This window comes from Nuphar pumila, chromosome 5 (genome assembly GCF_984573655.1).
Source record: "Nuphar pumila chromosome 5, dmNupPumi1.hap1.1, whole genome shotgun sequence".
Lineage (NCBI taxonomy): Eukaryota > Viridiplantae > Streptophyta > Magnoliopsida > Nymphaeales > Nymphaeaceae > Nuphar > Nuphar pumila.
The window spans coordinates 50,032,442-50,052,964 of record NC_143253.1 but is presented as its reverse complement, the minus strand read 5'-3'; the positions used below and the strand labels follow the sequence as shown (position 1 = coordinate 50,052,964).

Sequence of the window (20,523 nt, the reverse complement as noted above, 5' to 3'; positions counted from 1 at the left end):
GATGATGTGTTTTGGGTGTCTTTTTTTTTGTTGAGGGAAGTGTTTTGGGTGTCATTCCATCTTTTGAATCAATCGTTTGGAGCTTTTCGTGATGACATTCACAAGAGATACATGGCTGCCATTCTCTTAGATGGAAAGACATGTGTTGACTTAGAGAAAAGGGTGTTTTGGTATATGGTGCCTTCTAGATATGAACTTTAGCCTACTGGGTTGGACTGCTAGAAAGAACCCCAATTCATGGTCTAAGCTTACCTATACAAAGTACATATGGAAAGAATTGATTTGGCTTGTATGGCCAAATATTAAGTGATCTTAGGGCTGAAGAAGTGTAAAAAAAAGAAGCATGTGGCTTATAGATGAGGGCTCCAAATGAGTTGTAGGTGATGAGGGCTCCAAATACGGAAATTATGTGATGTAATCTATCTTGTGTATTGCTTCTTGTATGGGAAGGGTTCAGCCTAATCCCAGTTTGAGCATCCAAGGGGACAAAAACTAAAAGACAAGCTAATTGTATCATAACTATATCATAAACTTTCTTTTTATGAATTTACATTATGATAGATCAAATTTTTTTGCACGTTTGTTACTGCAGTTGTCCTCACTCTAGTATGCAAACCATTTAAATTGTAGGCAAAAGTATTTTAAATGACTATTATTTTAGAGTTATGGAGAGCTATGGGAAGGCGTGATTTTGAACAGAATTTTTGTAGAAACATAGATCAATCAAGGTCCAAAATCAAATGTTTATTCAAGGTACATAAGAATCATTAACGAACGAGTGGCCATAAACCAGGTTGAATTGAAATTGAGCTCGTTTGAGTTGCATTCTAGCTCAAATAGATTATCAAGTGTTTTTAAAGACTCAATGGAACACATGCATAATCTGTGCGAACACCATGAATGTGCGTTTGCCATCAAACATTTAATTGAACAAAAATAGAATGCTTTATTGAATTGATATACAATTATCCCATGTAGGAGATAATTTGTGAAAATGTTGTAAATAAGACTTTGTAGGATCAATAGAAATTGACCTTATACTCGCTAGGGTATATGATATATTCTACCCCTATTAATTTGAAACATTGATTTGGAACACAATTTGAGGCTAGCAAATGGAACTAGCTTCCTCTATAAATAGGCATTTTGCTAACCATCTTTGTAGTCCTCTGGGAGATGCCAGGCATTTCCTTGGGCCTCATCTTGCTCTTAGGGTCAGTTTCCTCTATGATTTCACTTGTCACAGGCCTTCTTGAAATGTGGGGTAATACTCCCTTAGATCTCATCTTGCTCTTAGGGTCATCTTCCTCTGTGATCTCACTGGTCTTGCTAACCTGCATGACTTCTTTCGTTGCCAACTTCTCTGAGACATGGGGCAACCTCTTATCTCTTCTGTGATCATCTCTGCCAATTTTCACCTCTGCTGGTTTCTGTCCTTCACCCTCTCTGGTCATCACTCTTTCACTCATGAGGTCCTTACCTTTGGCAATCAGTGGCATTGCCCTAGGCATATCTTCCCTCTCTACCGGAAACATCGCCTTTACATCGTGGCATAATTGCACTGGATTTTGGCTAATGGACATGGCAGCCCTCACATGCTCTAGGAAGAGAACTTGCACCATTGTCCTCAAAGGAAGCCGCTCGTTCTGTACTGCATGCATACATGCATCCATTGACAGCTTTCTACAATCCAACATTCGACACAGTCGCTTCTTTTGTGACTTGGAGAGATCAGGGTGTTTCTGCAACTCAAAGGAAAACATGTTGAACATTAGGCAACTAAGTTTATAGAGGTTGGCCAACACCAAGCAGGCCTACAAGTATTTCATGAATGGCATGGATGCCTAGACTCATAGTCTTCAACACATCTTGTATGCCCTATACTGTTAAATGCGGACAATGCCAGTCTTCAAACTGACATATCATCTTCTAGTATATGTTATTCGCAACGATCATCTGTGGAAATTAGCAATTTCCATAGAAAAACATTAGCCATCAAGATATGGCAGGTTAAGATCAGTGCGGCCAGGTTTCTGATCTGGGTTGTGGTTTCTCTATGTAATATTACAAAAAGAAAAGAAAAAACAAAAGCACTGTCAGTGGTAATCATTTAAATACAGGGAAAATCAACCTAGAAACTGGCACATTAAACTCACATTTACCTAGCCAACACCGACTCCAAATGCACCCTGAGTATACCTAGTTTTTCTTACACTGAACACTTTACTTCATCTGCTCTACCATTCATATATATCCAAGACACAGGTCAGCTTAGCTCAATATGAGTGTGAACCTAGAGGTTATGCACAGTTCACCTTAATTGTGGACTAGGCCCCTCATATAAAGCTCATTCAAGTGTGTTTGCACATTATCAGCCAATTGGCTATGAATTACCTTAAGATAAGCGTCTATGACCCTGTAGAGATCGTCCTGATCGGGCCTGGCATTATCTGGCAATGCCTCTGCTAAGTCAATGAGCTTGGACACTGGAAGATTTGCATCCTTTGCAACTTCAACTAGATAAAAATCTACTAATTTCCCTACTTTCACCACAGATTGATGTGATATCTCATTTTCTGGTTGCCGCATATCGGATTCCGGCAATGAAGGCCGTCGGTAATCCACTAAGAAGTGTTCTACCATTGTCTTAACCATGTTTATTTCTTGAAAAGCACTAGAACTTGAAGAAGATCCTCTGAGCTTAAGAAGGTCAACAACTTTGGCTTCCTCCAGCTGCCTCCCTGCCCGTCTCATGATCTCCGATATGACCCAGTCTGATACACCGAGTTGATTGGCCTGTCTCAAAAGCCGTAACAAGAAGCCAGTGGATACGGAGCCCTTTGGATTTGGGATCTGACCCACTATAAACTCCAATACCTCCCTGTGCTTCACAACACTCTCTGAGCCTTCAGAGGATGCTTCATCTGGCAAGTTGTGGCGTGAATACACATGCAATGCTTCACCTACAAGCGGCGGCGGGATCGAAGACCGAACTGCCGATAGGACCCGTTGAAATAGTTGGACATCCAGATCCGCGACATCCTCTGTCCACCAGTCCCTAGGTGCCCGTTTGTGGGCTTTCTCAGCAAACCCAGGCCTAGTGTAAGTGTAAGACCATGTCACATTGGACAGATCAGCCATGATTTTTCTCACAATGGCGTCGATGCACCGGCGGGTTATGTTGAGGTTTTCAGACCAAGTTGGTAATGTCATGGTGGACTGGAGTGTGACAATTGGGTCTTTCCAAGCTTGGAGGATGAATGAACCAAGGAAGAGCTCCAGCTTGATAATGAAGTTCCCCTTATCCACTGCTTCACTCATTTGAAGAAAATGTGAGGCACATAGTGCCTTCACTATGCTGTGTGCACTAAGGTTGATTGAGATACCATAGCAGAATTTGACACATAGCTCAAACCCTTCCTCCCCAGCAGGAATCTCATGAAGATCAATGATTTGATCTTCCGAGTTAGTTGAGTAGCATAGTTGTTGTAAGAGTCCACATTTGGGGAGCAATGGAAACTGCATCACAGACAGCAGCTCACATCAGCATTATTATTATTTATTAATATTGTTATCATTCCTAATACATTCTAGACTCGGGCTGTAAAAGTTGGAGCTATAAAGAGGCTATAAAAGTTGGGGTCACAGATCCAACTGCAGGGTCCCCTGATGGGCACATGGTCTGGATCTGAAAGGACCCTATGTCGCAATCAACTGGTCATGAAGGGCTCCAACTGAATCAGTGAAGTCCTATCTTTTTGACCAAGAAATACATGAAAGTGATTTTTTTTGGCCCGAGTTACCGAAGATGGTCCCAGTCTGATAAGCTTTTTTCTTTTGTTTTTTTTTTGTTTGGATAATCCAAGGCAAATGTCCCATCACTGACCGTACATTGGCTGGCCTCCGGTTTGTAAAACCCTTGAGGTCTTCCCTTCCCACCGGGGAGTACACCCAGCCCAAAGTTCAACTCTTGACTATACAAACTTTCATATTTGCATTATACAGTTGGGAACATGCATTAAATTTCTGAATGCAATTTCCTAGCTTATCCTGCCTTTTCTGGATAAGTGGGTGCATTCGAACAGCACCTAATGATATCAAATTTATGATCATGGAAGCATAGCTGATATCAATGCTCACTGAAACAGAGTTGCCCAACATGAGTTAATGTATTCATGTTCAATGCTTGCTACTTCAATTTAACACTACAAAAATATGAGAGGATGATCTCCAATACCTTATGCAAAAGATACTTAGTGTTGTTCACTTGTATAGTGAGGTCGCTAGGAACGTCCAATGTAATGATCCTGCATTGGCTAAAGCATAAAAAAATACTCCAGTATATAATGCAATCATATATATACACTACTACTACTACTAAAGGGAAATTATCCAATGAGAAAATGCCATGTGGGTTTTCGATGTCGGCAGAAGGTCAAGTGGGGAGAGGAGATGGTTGTGGGCGTGTGTGTGCCAGATATGCAATTGGTGCTAGATCATGGACCATTGGTGTTCCCATAGCAGAAGCTACATGTTAGCTTTTAGTTTTGGATACACCTTGGGATGGGATGAAAAGCTGTGCAAACCTCATGGACTCCCTCATCGTTCCTACCAAGTGCAAGAAACTATAATGTTTCTATTAGAAGCATTAGTACTCATGAACTTGGTCATCTTTCAACTGATGCAACACTCATCCCTAAAGATGTAGTTACAAACCACTCTTTGATGGTTTTGTAGGAGAAAAAAGGACCTTAATAGATCAAGGAAATCAAGTTCAGAATCACTTTTGAGCATATTTAATTTTTTTCTGGACACTACAAGAAATTACCTTATGATTGACATACCTCTTATACACACCAATAATGAAGCATCTTTACTGGCATGAAATATGCTTACGCTAGCAAAGAAGTATGTTATACTGACACAACATACATCACGTCAATATAACATCTTTACTGACACAATTTTATTTCATGCCAGTAAAGTAAAGATTTTTACTTACACGAAATATGCCTTAAATGGCATGAAAAAAACTCATACCAATAAAGGTCAAAGTTAAAAGAAAAATAAAAACTCCTCTCTCTCTCTCTCTTGCCCGTGTGCCCCCTCTCCCTCTCTTGCCTCCGCCCCTCTCCCTCTCTCTTGCCCCCACCCTCTCTCACCTCGCCCCTCTCCATCATTTTTGCCCCCAACCTCTCTCTGTCGCCCCCACTCTCTCACCCCCACACCCTCTCTTGCCCACTATCTTGCCCCTATGTCTTCCTCATGTTGTGTTTATCGACAAAGTATGCGAACTTGCATATTTTGTGATTTATTTATTTAATGCATGCTAAATATATTTTTTTATATATGATTTAGATTTTAAGGGTTTTACATTTTGATTTTCTATTTTGTAATTTATTTATTGAATGCATGCTAAATACACTTTTTTTTTTATATATGATTTAAATTTTATGAGTCTTACATTTTGATTGCTTATTTTATAATTTATTTATTGAATGTATGCTAAATGTGTGCTTTTTTAATATATGATTTCTAGGAGTTTTATATTTTGATTGCCTATCTTATGATTTATTTAAATGCACGCTAAATATGTTTTTTTCATATATAATTTAGATTTTAGGGGTTTTACATTTTGATTGTCTATTTTGTGATTTATTTATTGAATACATGATAAATGTATTTTTTTCATATATGATTTAGATTTTATGGGTTTTATATTTTAATTGCTTATTTTATGATTTATTTATTGAATGCATGCTAAATGTATTTTTTTTCATATATGATTTGGATTTTAGGAGTTTTATAATTTGAATATCTATTTTATGATTTATTTATTGAATCATGCTAAATATGTTTTTTTTTTTGCATATATGATTTAGATTTTAGGGGTTTTACATTTTGATTGTCTATTTTATGATTTATTTATTTAATGCATGCTAAATATATTTTTTATATGTAATTTAAATTTTAGGAGTTTTATATTTTAATTATTTATTTTATAATTTATTTATTGAATGCATATTAAATATATTTTTTTCGTATATGATTTAGATTTTAGAAGTTTTATGATTGCTTTATTTATTGAATGCATGCTAAATGTTTTTTTTATATATAATTTAGATTTTAGGAGTTTTATTGAATGCATGCTAAATGATAAATGTGTTTTTTTCTCATAAATGGAGGATAGGAGTTGAATTCTAATTTAGTGAATACATGTATATAGTAGTTTAATATTTCATACACAATATTCAGTTAGAAAATAATCTTTGAACTTGAGCATATTTGAAGACGTGTGCAGACATTATTGATGACAAAGTTGGATATAAATTGGAAGGTAATTTTAAGTATTTTTTTGAGTTGCCTTATATGCAAGTTAAGATTGAATTTGGATGCAATGATTGATGATGACATGTCCTTGAAAACCTTTATTTCATAGGAGTGACCTTAATCACGATTTGAAAGGAGTTAAGAATTTCTTAGAAGTTGCCCGACAAAATAATATAGTATGGGAAGGAAATATCAAGTGCTCATGTCAAACATGTAGCAACCAATGCAAGATGTGTTCGATAATATAATGTGCAATTGATTTTTAGAAATCTATGTGAACTGACATTTTCATGGTGAACGTATAAGACCACAAGCAAGTGATTCGACAGCTGAAACACCAGATAATATGGACGAGTTTATAGCGGATGCATTTAGAGTACATCCAAATCTGATAGTCGGTGATCATGTAGATGATGTAATTGATGATGAAAGTTCAGAGGGCGATGTATATTTTAGGTTGCTAGATAATAATACACAAGAATTATAACCTAGATGTTCAAAGTTTACAAAACTATCCTTGATTATGTATTTGTTCTATCTGAAATGCATAAATGGATAAAGTAATAGGTCTTTTGATATATTGCTGGAGCTATAATATGAAGTTTTTCCTACTGGTGTGCAATTACCTAAGAATTATTACGAGACAAAAAAAAAATTAAAAAACTGGGATTGAGTTAAAAAAATAGATGCATGTTTCAAATATTGCATGTTATATTGGAAAGAGAACAAATAAAAGGATAAACATATACATTATGGAACTTTGAGATAGAAAGAGAGTGAAGGTGATGAGACACGTTGCAAGAAAGTTACCAATGTGCATGCGAAGGCTTCGCAGCATTTTCTTTTGATTCCAAGGTTGTAGAGGTTGTTTATGTCAATGAAGATTGCTTCTAAAATGAGGTGGCATGATAAAGGCCACGTTAAAGATGACAATTTAAGGCATCCATCAGACTCATATATATGAGTTTTTTTTATCTTGCTCATCCATTGTTTGCAATTGATAATCATAATGTTACATTGGGATTGACAAGTGATGATTTCAATCCCTACAGAACTTTGAGTACCACTCAAAGCATATAGCCAGTCGTTGTCATTGCATACAACTTGCCGCTATGGATGTGTATGAAGCAATCTTACATGATATTGTCTTTGCTTATTCCTAGGCCAAATTTTCCTATGAATTACATTGATTTGTTTTTGCAACCACTTATTGAGGAGTTAAGACATTGTGGGCTGATGGTGTTTGCACTTATAATGCTTTAAATAATGAGTACTTTCATATGCATGAATCATTGATGTGGACCATCAATGATTTTCTTGCATATGCGGATCTATCAGGATTGAGTACACAAGAAAAGTTAGCATGCCTAGTATGCCATAAGAACATATGTTGTATGCGGCTAAAAAAACAAAAAAATATGCTATATGGGGCATCATAGGTTCTTGCCCATGGATCATAAATATCGGGAGGATAAACATGCATTTGATGGCATAATTAAAATAAACACAACTACAACTCCTCTTTTAGGCATAGACGTGATGCAGGAACTGGCAGATGCACATATCTTTGCTGCTACAAAACTTACTCTCCCTTAGAACTGGAAGAAAAACATTTTTTTAGTTGCCTTATTGATTGCATAATTTGTTTCATCATAACTTGGATGTTATGCACAATGTGAAGAACGTATGCGATAACATCATTAGAACATTATTAAATATGGATAAGAATTCAAAAGATTGTCTCAATACTAGACTCGATTTGCTGACAATAAATATAAGACATGCACTCAATTCATCCACAAAGGCATGCTAATTCTACTAGAGTTTTCATACCTAATGCATGCTTTTCTATGAGCAAGAACGACAAAATTATATTATGCAAAGTGCTAAAGAATATAAAAGTTTCAAATGACTATTCAACAAATATCTCTCGATGCGTACACATGAAAGAGCACAAGATTTCAAGCCTAAAGAGTCATGATTGTCATGTGTTAACATATCAATTTCTTACTTTGACACTAAAAAGAACATTAATAAAGAAGGTCAGTGCAATGCTTATTGAGTACTGTGCATTTTTCAAGTAACTGTGCTAAAAGGTTGTGAACAAGGCTGAGCTATCACAATTGGAGGAGCGTATTGTTTTGATACTGTGTAATCTAGAGAAGATTCCTCCCTTCATTTTTTGATATCATGGTGCATTTGCCAGTGCATCTAGTGCAAGAGGTTAGGTTAGGTGGGTCAGTTCAATATCGATGGATGTATCCCATCGAATGGTATAAAAAACAATATTTTATAAATGCAACATTACAATAATTCATTAATTAAATGTACATTATCATTGATTACAATCGATATATATATATATATATATATATATATATATATATATATATATATATATATATATATTTCAGGTACTTATGTAAGTTGAAAGCATATGTGTACAACAGAAGTCAACCTGAAGGTTCTATCACCGAGGGATACCTGGCTGAAGAAAATTTAACCTTTTTCCCAGGTATTTACAGGCTATGGAGGCACAATTCAATAGACTAGAAAGAAATTATGATGAAGATGTTGCAACTGACAGTAATACAATGTTGTGAAAGGGCCATACATTGGGCACAAGTGAATTGTTTGATCTCTCTCCCTTAACATGACAAAAAATCCATACATTCTATTTAATCATGACTCTATATTGTCGCATCTTCAGTAAGATTATGATTGTTTTTATATTCAATTGTTTTTTGTAATTTCTTTAAACAAGTTCTTAACATTTGTACAACATTTTCGACATATAGGCAACACTTAATATCATTTCGGAGTCAACGCTCCTAGGGTCAACGTGAACTGGAGCTCCTTCATAAGGCCAACTTTTAAACATGGTTTCAGTGCCGTGTCCTCTAGTGTGTTATTTGTTATTATATTCATGTCATAACATGTTTAATCACTTTTGTAATAGATTCATCAACTACATGAAGGAGGTACTAGCGATGAATTTCAGCAAGAGTTAGTATGGCTTATGTAGTATCCTCGGAAGGTTGCAAGGAGATAAATAGATTTTGTTATAAATGGGTTCTAGTTTCATATGAAACTACCAAAGAAAGAAAGAAGTTCAAAATAGTGTTGTTGTTGTTAGTGCCCAAACTTCAAGTTATTCAAGTGCAAGAGATAGAAACCCGACAGTTGGTGATGTTATCTATTATGGATATATTTCTGACATCATTGAAATTGAATATTGTGAAGACATGAGATTTTTTATATTCAAGTGTGAGTGGTAAGATGTCCTCAATTCATGTAGAAAGGGGATAAAGAAAGATGAATTTGGTTTCACACGTCAACATGAACTTGTATTGTATGGAGGATGAATCATATGTATTTGCATATCAAGTAGAGAAAGTCTTTTATGTGCAAGATCCTACTGCTATAAATTGATAGGTTGTCATTAGAACAAAACCTTGAGATTTATTTAATATGCACAACAAACTGGTAGGTGAATTGCATTACATAAATGACGATGAGTCAGAACCATATTGGGCTAGTGAACCACATGATATTGAAGTTGTCTAAAGTATAAATGGCAATGTTGATATAGATTGGGCCATGATAGATATCCCTTAAACAAACATTGAAAGCCCAATCGACATACCTATAACAGAATGTTTACATGATAGTGATAGGTTTTCATTTGTTTGGTGATATGTTTATGTTTTGTTGTGATATTTATACTCATAATATATGTGTTTTCATTGTAATTCTTAATCTTGTAATATATTTAGTTAATGCATACATATTTTGAATATTAATTTTGTCATAAATATTGTTAACTCATTGTTAAAATTTCAACAGATTCTTCCTAAATGGGTATCATCACAAGCATCTAGGCAGGAATCATATATGCCCGCAGACTTATTAGGTATTTGTTCTTATATTGACAATGCAATGTTGTTGATGATAACTAATAAATTATTAATGCATGTCTTATCAATGATTTACCTACTATAGGCCTTCGCCAAAGACAAAAGCATAACGTTGGCATTACTCATAAGTTGCTTCATAGGAACGTTGACATGAGATCCTGATTGCACATCTTTATATTTTACTTCCTAACATGCATTACCAAATCTTTATAAGGAGCATACTTGAACTTTAGTGATGATATGTATATTCCTTATATATAGTATAAATTTCTTTAAATTTTAGCATTTATTCATTGAACTATAAGTAAAATACATATATTGTTATTACAAAAAAAGTTTGAAGTTCCTAAGAATTTAAAAGCTTGGGTTTTAAAGCAATACACAACAACTTAGAGAAACATCATGTACCAACATAAGAAGATCTTCAAGTAGTATAATACATTTGAAGAGCACATGACAACATGTCTACCTTACATCCCTTCTTATCAGTGGTGGACATTAACATATTATTTTAATGCATAAAACTTCAAGTTATATGATATCAGCATTTCTTAATTCGTGAACTATAAAATTATTCAAACTATATATATATATGTGTGTGTGTGTGTGTGTTCATAATTCTTTTATCTATATTTATTTGTAGGCCTCGTATATAAGTGTGGTGCACCTCAAGTTCTTAGATTGTCTCTCCTCCATGCAATTTATGAACTTTGAAAGTTTTTGTATATATTTGAGACAAAACTTGTTTGTTTTGTTTGTCAGGTATTTGATATTGTTTATATGTATATTTTTTTCATACTGATTTATCCATTAAGATTGCCTCCTCATTCAACATGATTTAAATGTTATGTGAATGTTATAGCTATGAATGTTGAAGTTATGGCGAATGTAGTTATGGAGGGATGAATGAAGAAATATAATAGTGTGTGTATGAAAGCTTTGCATATTGTATTTTTTTCAGGGTTTCAATTGTTAATATTAGAGTTATGGAGGGTTGAAGAAAGAAATATAGCAGTGTGTATGAATATTTTGCATATTGTATTTCTTGCAGGGTTTTAATTGTAAATGTTGGAGTTATGGAGAGTTGAAGGAAGAAATATAATAGTATGTATATGAATGCTTTGCATGTTGTGTTTCTTGGAGGGTTTCAATTATGAATGTTGGAGTTATCAAGGATTGAAGAAATAAATATAGTAGTGTGTGAATGAATGCTTTGCATATTATGTTTCTTGCAAGGTTTTAATTATGAATATCAGACTTATGGAGGGTTAAAGAAAGAAATATAGTATTGTTTGTATGAATGTGCATGTTGTGTTTATTGTAGAGTTTCAATTATGAATGTTAGAGTTATAGATGATGTAGTTATGGAGGGCTGAATGAAGAGTTATATTAGTGTGTGTATAAATGAATGAATCTATAAGCAGGTTTTATAATCAATAAATGAACTGGTTCATAAATAAATGAATGTATAAGCAGTTTTTGTATTCGATGAGTTTTTGTATTTAATGAATGTATAAGCAAGTTCATGAGTGAACTAGTATATATTATTGAATGTATAAACATGTTCATGAATGAATGAACATGTATATATTATATATTGAATGTATAAGCATGTTTATGAATGAATGAACATTGATATGTTATATATTGAATGTGTAAGCAGGTTCATGAATGAACGAAGGAACATGTATATAGTATTGAATGTATAAGTAAGTTTATGAATGAATATGTATATATTATTGAATGTATGTATGAGCATATTATGAATTAATGTATGAACAAATTGCTAACAAGAAAATAAAAAAATCTTTACTGGCACGAAAATGCATAAAAAAAAGATCTTTACTGGCGCAAAAGAAAATTTGTGTCAGTAAAGATTATTTTTTAATTAAAATATGAATAAATCTATTTATTATCACAAAAAAAATATGTCAATAAAGATGATATTTTGTAATTAAAAATATAGAAAAATATCTTTACTGGCATGAAAAATTTTTATGCCAATAAAAATTATATTTTTTTAATTAAAAATATAAGAAAATATCTTTACTTGAGTGAAACATTTTTGTGCTAGTAAAGATGATATTTTTAATTTAAAATTATGAAAAAATCTCTTTACTAGTGCCAAATTAGTACTAGTAAAGAGATTTTTATTGGCATAAATTTTGTGCCAATAAAGACAATGTTTACTCGCGCAAACATTTTGTGCCAGTAAAGGCTATATCGACAAGACCAACTATGACACACTTACTGATGTAACACCAGTCCCAATAAAGATCTTTATTGGATCTTTCCATGTCCTGGCATGATTTTCGCACCAGTAAAGGTAGCCTTTTTTGTAGTGTGAGTTCAAATCATTAAATAAGAAATCATCAAGTCTTTAATGAGCTAATGACTTGTAATTTAGTATTGTGAATAGCACAAACGTGGTTGGTTATGAATGCTTGAATTTGGATTTGTGTGGGTCCATAATTCATTTAAACCATTAGATGCAACACACACACACACACACACACACACATGGAGGTTAATACTTAGGGGTGTCAACTGGTCTAGTTTATCCGGACCCAACCCAAACCAAACCCTATAGGGTCCAGGTATGTTGATAAATAAGAAGACCCATGTCTGGACCCGAAGGTCCAATTAATACATGGACCCAGGTATAGTTTGTGAAATTTTATACCAGACCCCAACCCGACCCAAGTTCCGATTAAGACCCACAATTTTTCAATATAAAAATGGTAAAAATATGGTTTTACTGGGTATGGTTTTTCTTATAGTGGATCCAATTAGACTTGGGTCCAGACCCGATACCATACCCGAAAATGGGTCCAAGTCTGGTTCCACCTGGGTCCGAACCAAACCTGACCAGTTGACACCCCTATTAATACTTGCCACCAGTTTTGAAACATTTTTTTTTTTTGTGTGGATCAAGCCCTCTGGATAGGATCTGCATGGATTACGTAGTCAAAAACATGTTTTGGATCATCCGATTGTGTTGTGTAAGTGAGATTTTTGAGAGCTATAAAAATTCAAAGTCCAAAATGCAGCAGAATTTCATGATTAAAAATTATATTTTATGTCCAAAACACTTGATCCAATGTGTTATTCCAAATAACAACCATGTTGAACACATTGGTCTAGCCAGATTGATACTAGGGAGTAAAGTACAGTTAGATGAACCAAATCTAACATATATATATATATATATATATATATATATATATATATATATATATATATATATATGAGAAGGCGGATGATCCACCCACTAAATGGTTCACCCCTTGTCCTCCTCTTCAAAATCAGTATGTTAGAAATGTTTTTTGGTAAATCCAACCATATGGATGTTGAAAAGGTATGAATAGGCCCTTAGACTTTTTTAATGTGTAGATATGATTTTACAAGGATAAAAAAATCAACTATTCTGAAATTTATGAAATTTTTATATAAAAAGAACTTTGATGCAAGAGTCTGATCATATGTTTTCAACTATAGCAGACAGATTTGAAGGCCAGGATAAGGGGTGGACCATGCATCCCCCCCCCCTCTCTCTCTCTCTCTCTCTATATATATATATATATATATATATATATATATATATATATAAACACGATCCAACAGTTGATTCCTAGTAAATTCACTATGCCAAACACATCTTCATGGTTGGATTTGCAAAAAAAAGTGTAGGAAAGCTCAGTTCATACAGTAGTTGTCATACTCTAGTGACTATAGACACAATTTCCACAAAAACATATGCCAAAACATACCTGGTAGCATCTTTAGTGAAGAAGGCATCTGGCCTTGTTCCAATTTTCATAAACTTCATTGCTGCCTTCTTGTCAATGTCTGCAGAGCACTTCAAATCGAAATATTAGGTTTCTTAGGCTGGATCATGCTGAAATCATATCCATGGATTCTGCCTCTGCATGCAGACCAAACATATTGCCTTTGTTCAGGTTGTAAATGATTGAACTACTAGAGTTGGAGGATCATAACCGTGAGACTTATGTTCAGTTGTATATCCACTTCATCAATTCCTAAATATGTATCCTGACACAAAATTAATCGTTTACTGTAAAACCAGCAACAAGTAACGATTCATCTGCATCAGTTAACCAGAATAAACTATATACAAAAACAATATGGGGAAAGGAACAAAGGAATTAAGAGCAATGTCAAACATGACAGCATTCGACTTGCTAAGAAAATAATCAAAGTACAATCTAAAGGAGGTGAGTAGATCCATCCTGGACCAAAGTATGGATTCCTTATCCGGAAGGAAGGACATATCTATACAACAGTTTCCACTCAGAGAGAGAGAGAGAGATTACACTCTTGTGTTGGATCAGGACTCCAAAAAAAAACATGCACAGTGACAGTTATCAGCAATATGCTGAAAAATATCGCTAAAAAAACGCTATTTCGGTCACCAATTTAAACGTTCAAAATACCATGACCATATCATTTTAAAGAAAATATCACACATTTTATCATGATATTTACATTTTTAATGATCGTTTTGTTTTGTGAGAAAAAACATATTGTTTTATTTTATGTATTGTTTTGGTTTTTGTTCTTTCAGCATATTTTTATTTATAACTTGTTTATTCATTTATGTTGGTTCATATGTCACTGATAAAAACCTTGAGAACATAAAAAATTAACAAGTCCTCACGAGATTTTTGCGGTCGTTATTTCTCATTTTTTAGACTTTTGTAACTATGGATTTAGGAAAGGCTTGGAAAAAAGTCCCATGGATTCGGTCTTTCACAATTAGTATGTCATAGGGACATGTTAAAGCGCCACGTGACGTATTATGACATGCAGTGAGAACATTTTGCTATTTTTAATAATATTTAATATTTTGAATAATATTTTCAATCAAAAATATATTTGTATATATTAAAATACTACCAAAAATAATTTTAATCAATTAAATTACTTAAAATCCAAGACCTAGTGGCCTACTTAAAAATATTTGCAAATATTGTCGTGTTCTTTTTTTATGCAATAAGAAAAGACAAAATTGGAAATATTGTCTCCAGTTTGTGTCAGTGTCGGTCCCGACCCACCTAGCCTCCCTGAGATCAGCCTTGTCCAATGCATCCATCCAAATTCATTCAGGGCACAAAGACTTGGTCGTGCTGGCTCATCCTTCCATACCTACGGCCGTAGTGCCGGCAGCGTAAAACTCTGAGGCTAGGACCCTGTCCCCGGGGCTCCTTCCTTTCGCCCTTTTTGGGGGTGAACATCCTCAAAAAGCAGAGGGAAAAAGTCAAGTGGGACTTTTTTCCTGGATAAATTTCTCCCTGTGGAAAAACGTATCCATGGTATCAAACGCCCTCAACGAACACACCATCTTGATAGGCCACTTAACGGATCGGTCATGAATCAAGAACACCGATCCATTAAGTGGCTCTACACAACCTTCGAGTGAATATATTGCAACTGGCCCGAGTCTATTATGTACTGGTTCCAAGCCAAGTCCAGCTAAGCTAAGAGACCACAACAATGACGTCCACAAACTTAGATTTCTGTTTGGAGTCAGTCCAACTACTGCAGAAACCCAATTTGTGAGTCCAGTAGTCCTAGTCTTTCCATGGTCATTCACAAGACATTGAAAGAATCAGACAGCTGGGCCAACCGCTAACCCAAGGAAGACAGGTTCTTGCGCCCCAACTGGAACTAAATGGGTCTAGTCGAAACTTAGGTGCGTCCAGGTTTGCACGTGCACATTTTTTCGACTGTGGCCGAACTAAGGGTGGCAATCGGGTTGGCGGGTCGACCCAGCGAGTTGGCGGGTCAGTATACCTCAACCCAAACCTGACCCGTTTATTAAACGGGTCGGCTGTGGCAAACATGAACCCGACTCGTTTATTAAACGGGTAACCCAACACGACCCGCCAACCCGTTTAATAAAAAGGTTGGGCCGGGTAAATGGGTTGGTGGGTCGGGTTGGAGGGTTGACCCGTCCGCCTAACCCGTTTATTAAACGGGTCAGCCGGGTTGGCATACCCCTAACACGAACCCGACCCGTTTAATAAACGGGTTAGGCGGTTCGACCCATTTATTAAACAGGTTAGTTTAAGCAACCGGCCTAAGAGGCCGGTTGACGGGTCGGGTCAGGTTTTGCCACCCCTAGGGCGAACCGTCCGTAGTTGCCCAGGCAGCTAACACTAACTAATTAATATATATATATATATATATATATATATATATATATATATATATATATATATATATATATATATATATTGCTAAGTACAATCTAGTTGGAAAGTTGCATTCACTGAATCTGACGTTATTGATGGGTTCAACATGGTTTGTTTACTAAAGATTGCATCTTGGCATCATCAAATATTGAAATATTGTGCATAGATCATTGAGTTTTGAATATCTTAAAACACCTATACTTATATGTTGCAAACACATGATCCTAAAGGTCATATTTGTAATGTTAGATAAAAAAATGAGAAAAAAAGTGCAACATATAATGTGCTCTGCTAGATTGTATGTACAATGATATTAGCGCGCGTCATTGACTTGATAGCTTGCTTCATGGATGGGTCCCACAATTTTTTTTAGTGTCACTTATATTTTAGATGAATGGCAGCGAATGAATGGCTGAAATCAAAGCAGAAAAGATGATGCTTTCGACTGCCATTCATCACATGAATGAACAACATCTAATGCACCGCGGGTATCGTCAGGGTGTCCTGACCTGATCCAATCTCAGCATTTATTATTTTTTTTTTCAAAGAAAAGAGTTGTCATTAAATCTTATGCACACGTGCATATCTTAAACAAATCTAGACATTAATGTACTTTTTTTCAAAGACAAACCGTATACTACTTATGATGATAAAATTCACAAAAGTGCACACCTTGCGCCTTTTATATTTTGCACTGAGTAAAGGGCCATCTTTAAACAAATTGTTTTCAATTTTTTTATTTTTTTATTGAGAAACCGCCCCAAGCACAGAGACCTAGCCGTGCTGACTCAGCCAGCCGTACGGTCTCTGTCCATGTGGGCATAAAACTCCAAGGGTTTACCCCTCGACCCCAAGGAGTCGCCAAGCTTCAATATTCGTGATCACTTCTAGGGATGGCAGTGGATCCGGGCGGGGGTGGGGGACAAGGTTTCCACCCCTGCCCCGTTTCAAAATCTGAACCTCCATCCCCAATCCAAACGGAGGCGAGGCGGTGTGGGGCCCCATTTTTCCTTAGTCTATAGTCATTCATTGAAGGGTTGAGAACAGGGTGAAGTGGGGCGGGGCGGGAGAAAGCGTAAGTCCATCCCTACCTCCATCCCCGCACCAGTATAAATTTTAACCTTCATCCCCACCTCCATCCCATTTCACGCCCTTCATCCCCGGTCCAAACGGGGCGAGTTCGGGCGGGGCTCTGTTGTCCCCCGGTCCACTGCCATCCCTAGTCACTTCTCCAAACTCCAAAGCCTCTTATATTTAGCTAGATGAACCCTGGGCTTGGATTTTTTTTTAACACCACTATCGGCTTTCCAACTTATCTTGGTTTCTTGGATGGTAAGATGATCTGGCATATTGTATGGTGAAGCACAATACACCAAATTTCAAATTATAATATCACTCTTGGAGGATAAGTGAGTGGATGAAAACACCCATCGGCCAAACATTTGATATCCGTAGATATGAATGCCCTAGCTAATGGGAAGACCAATATCTAGCAGTATTTAGAACAAAAGATATCTTTTTCCTAAAAAGTTAAATTAGCCCTACTTTTCATATATATCCAAATCCTCATTAAAGATGGGACCTTTTTGACTCTTAGACTTTTGAGGATTGGCATTGTCATATTTATCAGCAGAGTCCAATCTTAAATGCATATTTAACAAATCTAATTCAAAGCCTCAAGGGAAAATCTCCGGGATGAAAAATCTTATTGGTGAAGTGAATAACATCTTAAAAAGGTGTGATGCCCTCTACCCATATTCCGTCTTATCACAGCCCATAAAATGTTTAGTCTTATGAATGCCCTTTAATACTATAGTGTATCACCAACAGTTTTCATATATATATATATATATATATATATATATAAAAGGTGCACAACTACCAGCACAATCATGGTGCAAACATAAAAAATACGAAAAAAACTTGCTAAAAAGTGTGTTTTTCCAAATTTTAAGCTTTAGGCTTTCATAGCGCCGCTAAAGGTCGTTAAAAGGCTTTTTAAAAAGAACATCTGTGTCTTTTTTAGTGTTTTACCGATTTTTAAAAAGCAAAAAAATACTGTTTTTCAGCATTTTTTGCATTTTTGGTGCTGGCCGTCTATCAAGGCCACGATGGATGGCCAGTATGATTCTGCTGGTGGTTGCACATTACAGTAACAACACAATCATTTTCAAAATAGGTTGCCTTTTTAAATTATCTTTTAACAAAAAACTAGTCGTTGTTGAAAATATCATGTTAAATTCACGATTTTTCAAAATGTCGATGATATAAGTGGCTATGCATATGATGGCATATTGCCATATCCATGTCCAAATCCATATTATATCCAACAAGGAAATGTGCATCATGAATGCCAGTTCCTTTGAGATGTCCATGCCATGGTACCCCAACACACAATAAGACTGCGAGATTTGTAAGAGAAAGGGAAATTTGAAAAAAATAAAATAAATCTTACAAGTACTGACTACCAAGAATCAAGCAAGGAGTATAGAGAAACAAAATATTAAAATAAGCAGAAAATAAAACGGTAAAAGAAGAAGGGCGTACCTTTCAAGAATCTTCCAGTTGTGGCAAAAACACAAACGCCTGCTACCCTGTAACCACACCACTTGCCTTAAATGCTTTTGAATTCCGGCACCGGAAAACCGCTTTAAGCAAAAAGAGAGCAGTCCTGACTATGGTCCCCACGATCGACCCAGTTGTTGAGTCCACCAACCATGCAAAACCCCAGCAACGAAATACCAGCTATGGTCAACTCCCTTTGCCGGAAAACCACCTTACTACAGGGAAGCAGCAGCACCCAGTGGTATTACATGAATCGGTTGCTGCATCGACCATCCATGAAAGACCCCAAACGCCAAATTGCTCCGACGGAATACCTCCCAAGCAGAATTCGCTCGTCAGAAAACCGCTTTTACCTCATGTTGGTGCTCAGCAGCGAGCCTGTCATGATCATCTCTCTCTCTCTCTCTCTCGTGTTACGAGGAGCAAGAAAATAAAAAGATGGGCCACGGATGGTAGGAAAATTGATGCCTCCTAATTTATGTAAACGGGGTGAGGAGATGCTTGCCTCCAATATATTAGGGAGACAATCCTAATGAAAGCGTATGCATGCATCGGCCATCCTTGGGGTGCCGTTTTCCGGCGACGAGAAACCACCGTCCGGCGAGGTGGGGTGGCCCAAACTCCCACATGGGAGGTACCTACTCTCTCTCTCTCTGGGATTTTCTATTTTTTTCCTCGTTTATATACCAACAAAAAAGTTAAGAATCTTTCTCTATAAAAAAACAAAAATCAAAAAAGTTAATCCTAAGGCACGAGTCGTCGCACGTGTCGTACGTGTGTATGAGTGCAGCGATGGTGGATGAGCTCACGAGTGGTTGATCAGTCGAGTCGGTGGGTGAACAGATTGGGGACCGGATGAGTTGAGCACATGGACCATGTTCTAAGCCACTCGAATCATAATATGGGTCTGGATCCAGCTCTGACATGGTATACCTGAATTTGGACTAGCTACGTATAGTGTTTATTGATCATGGGGTTCAGACCAATCTCAGAAATTTTGATAGATGGATGTTGTCCCAGAGGGAAAATGTAGCACTAAAAATTAAAAAATTGAATTAGAAAATATCAGAATATGTAAATTGTAATGAACATTATGATAAAATCACAAAATCTTCAAAGTAGGCCAACTTTTGAAAATAGCATCATTGATTTCAAAAATGTATCGCCCTTAGAAATATAGGGATTAAATCGTTCAAAGTATCATTGATATTTGTTATTTTTTTTGGACTTCATTCCAGGTATGATCCGGAACATATCAGTTCCATATGCTTAACAGGTAAAGCTTTTATGTTAAAGTTGATGGAACAAAGTGTGTATTATTGTGATAGTTGGATGTTCTCATTTTTCTTAGGGATTTGGATTTGGTGACCCATTAACCAGATCCATTGATCAATCTAACTAGCTATGTTGTGGGCATACCAATGCAAACTAAGTGGATTCAGGTTGCTTGAATGTCAAATCCTGACCCACAATGTTAACATCCCTATTCTGGTCCA

General features: G+C 35.9%; 1 protein-coding gene across 5 annotated transcripts; it reads right to left on the bottom strand.

The window, feature by feature from the left end:
* Positions 1–923: 923 nt before the first annotated feature.
* On the bottom strand, positions 924–19,683 carry LOC149837560 (BTB/POZ domain-containing protein At5g47800-like). Of its 5 annotated transcripts, none has more exons than XM_090006123.1 (5): positions 19,010–19,683; positions 14,018–14,287; positions 4,238–4,316; positions 2,395–3,519; positions 924–1,742 (listed from the first exon to the last, which is right to left on the bottom strand). In XM_090006123.1, the coding sequence occupies exons 2-5, from the start codon at positions 14,074–14,076 to the stop codon at positions 1,122–1,124; spliced, it is 1,884 nt and encodes a 627-aa protein (XP_089862249.1). In that variant the 5' UTR covers positions 14,077–14,287; positions 19,010–19,683; the 3' UTR covers positions 924–1,121. The 5 variants fall into 5 exon arrangements, with proteins under 5 accessions (XP_089862249.1, XP_089862252.1, XP_089862250.1 ...); XM_090006126.1 differs by having other exon boundaries at positions 4,238–4,307; positions 19,010–19,682; XM_090006124.1 differs by having other exon boundaries at positions 14,018–14,172; positions 19,010–19,682.
* Positions 19,684–20,523: the final 840 nt, after the last annotated feature.

Bases quoted from the DNA above. Each gene is read 5' to 3' on its own strand.
- LOC149837560 (XM_090006123.1), bottom strand. From the start codon at position 14,076: ATGAAGTTTATGAAAATTGGAACAAGGCCAGATGCCTTCTTCACTAAA. The intron at 4,317-14,017 runs GTATGTTTTGGC...TTTATGCTTTAG, and splicing joins TTCACTAAAGATGCTACCAG to CCAATGCAGGATCATTACAT. The intron at 1,743-2,394 runs GTAATTCATAGC...TTTGAGTTGCAG, and splicing joins TCATAGACGCTTATCTTAAG to AAACACCCTGATCTCTCCAA.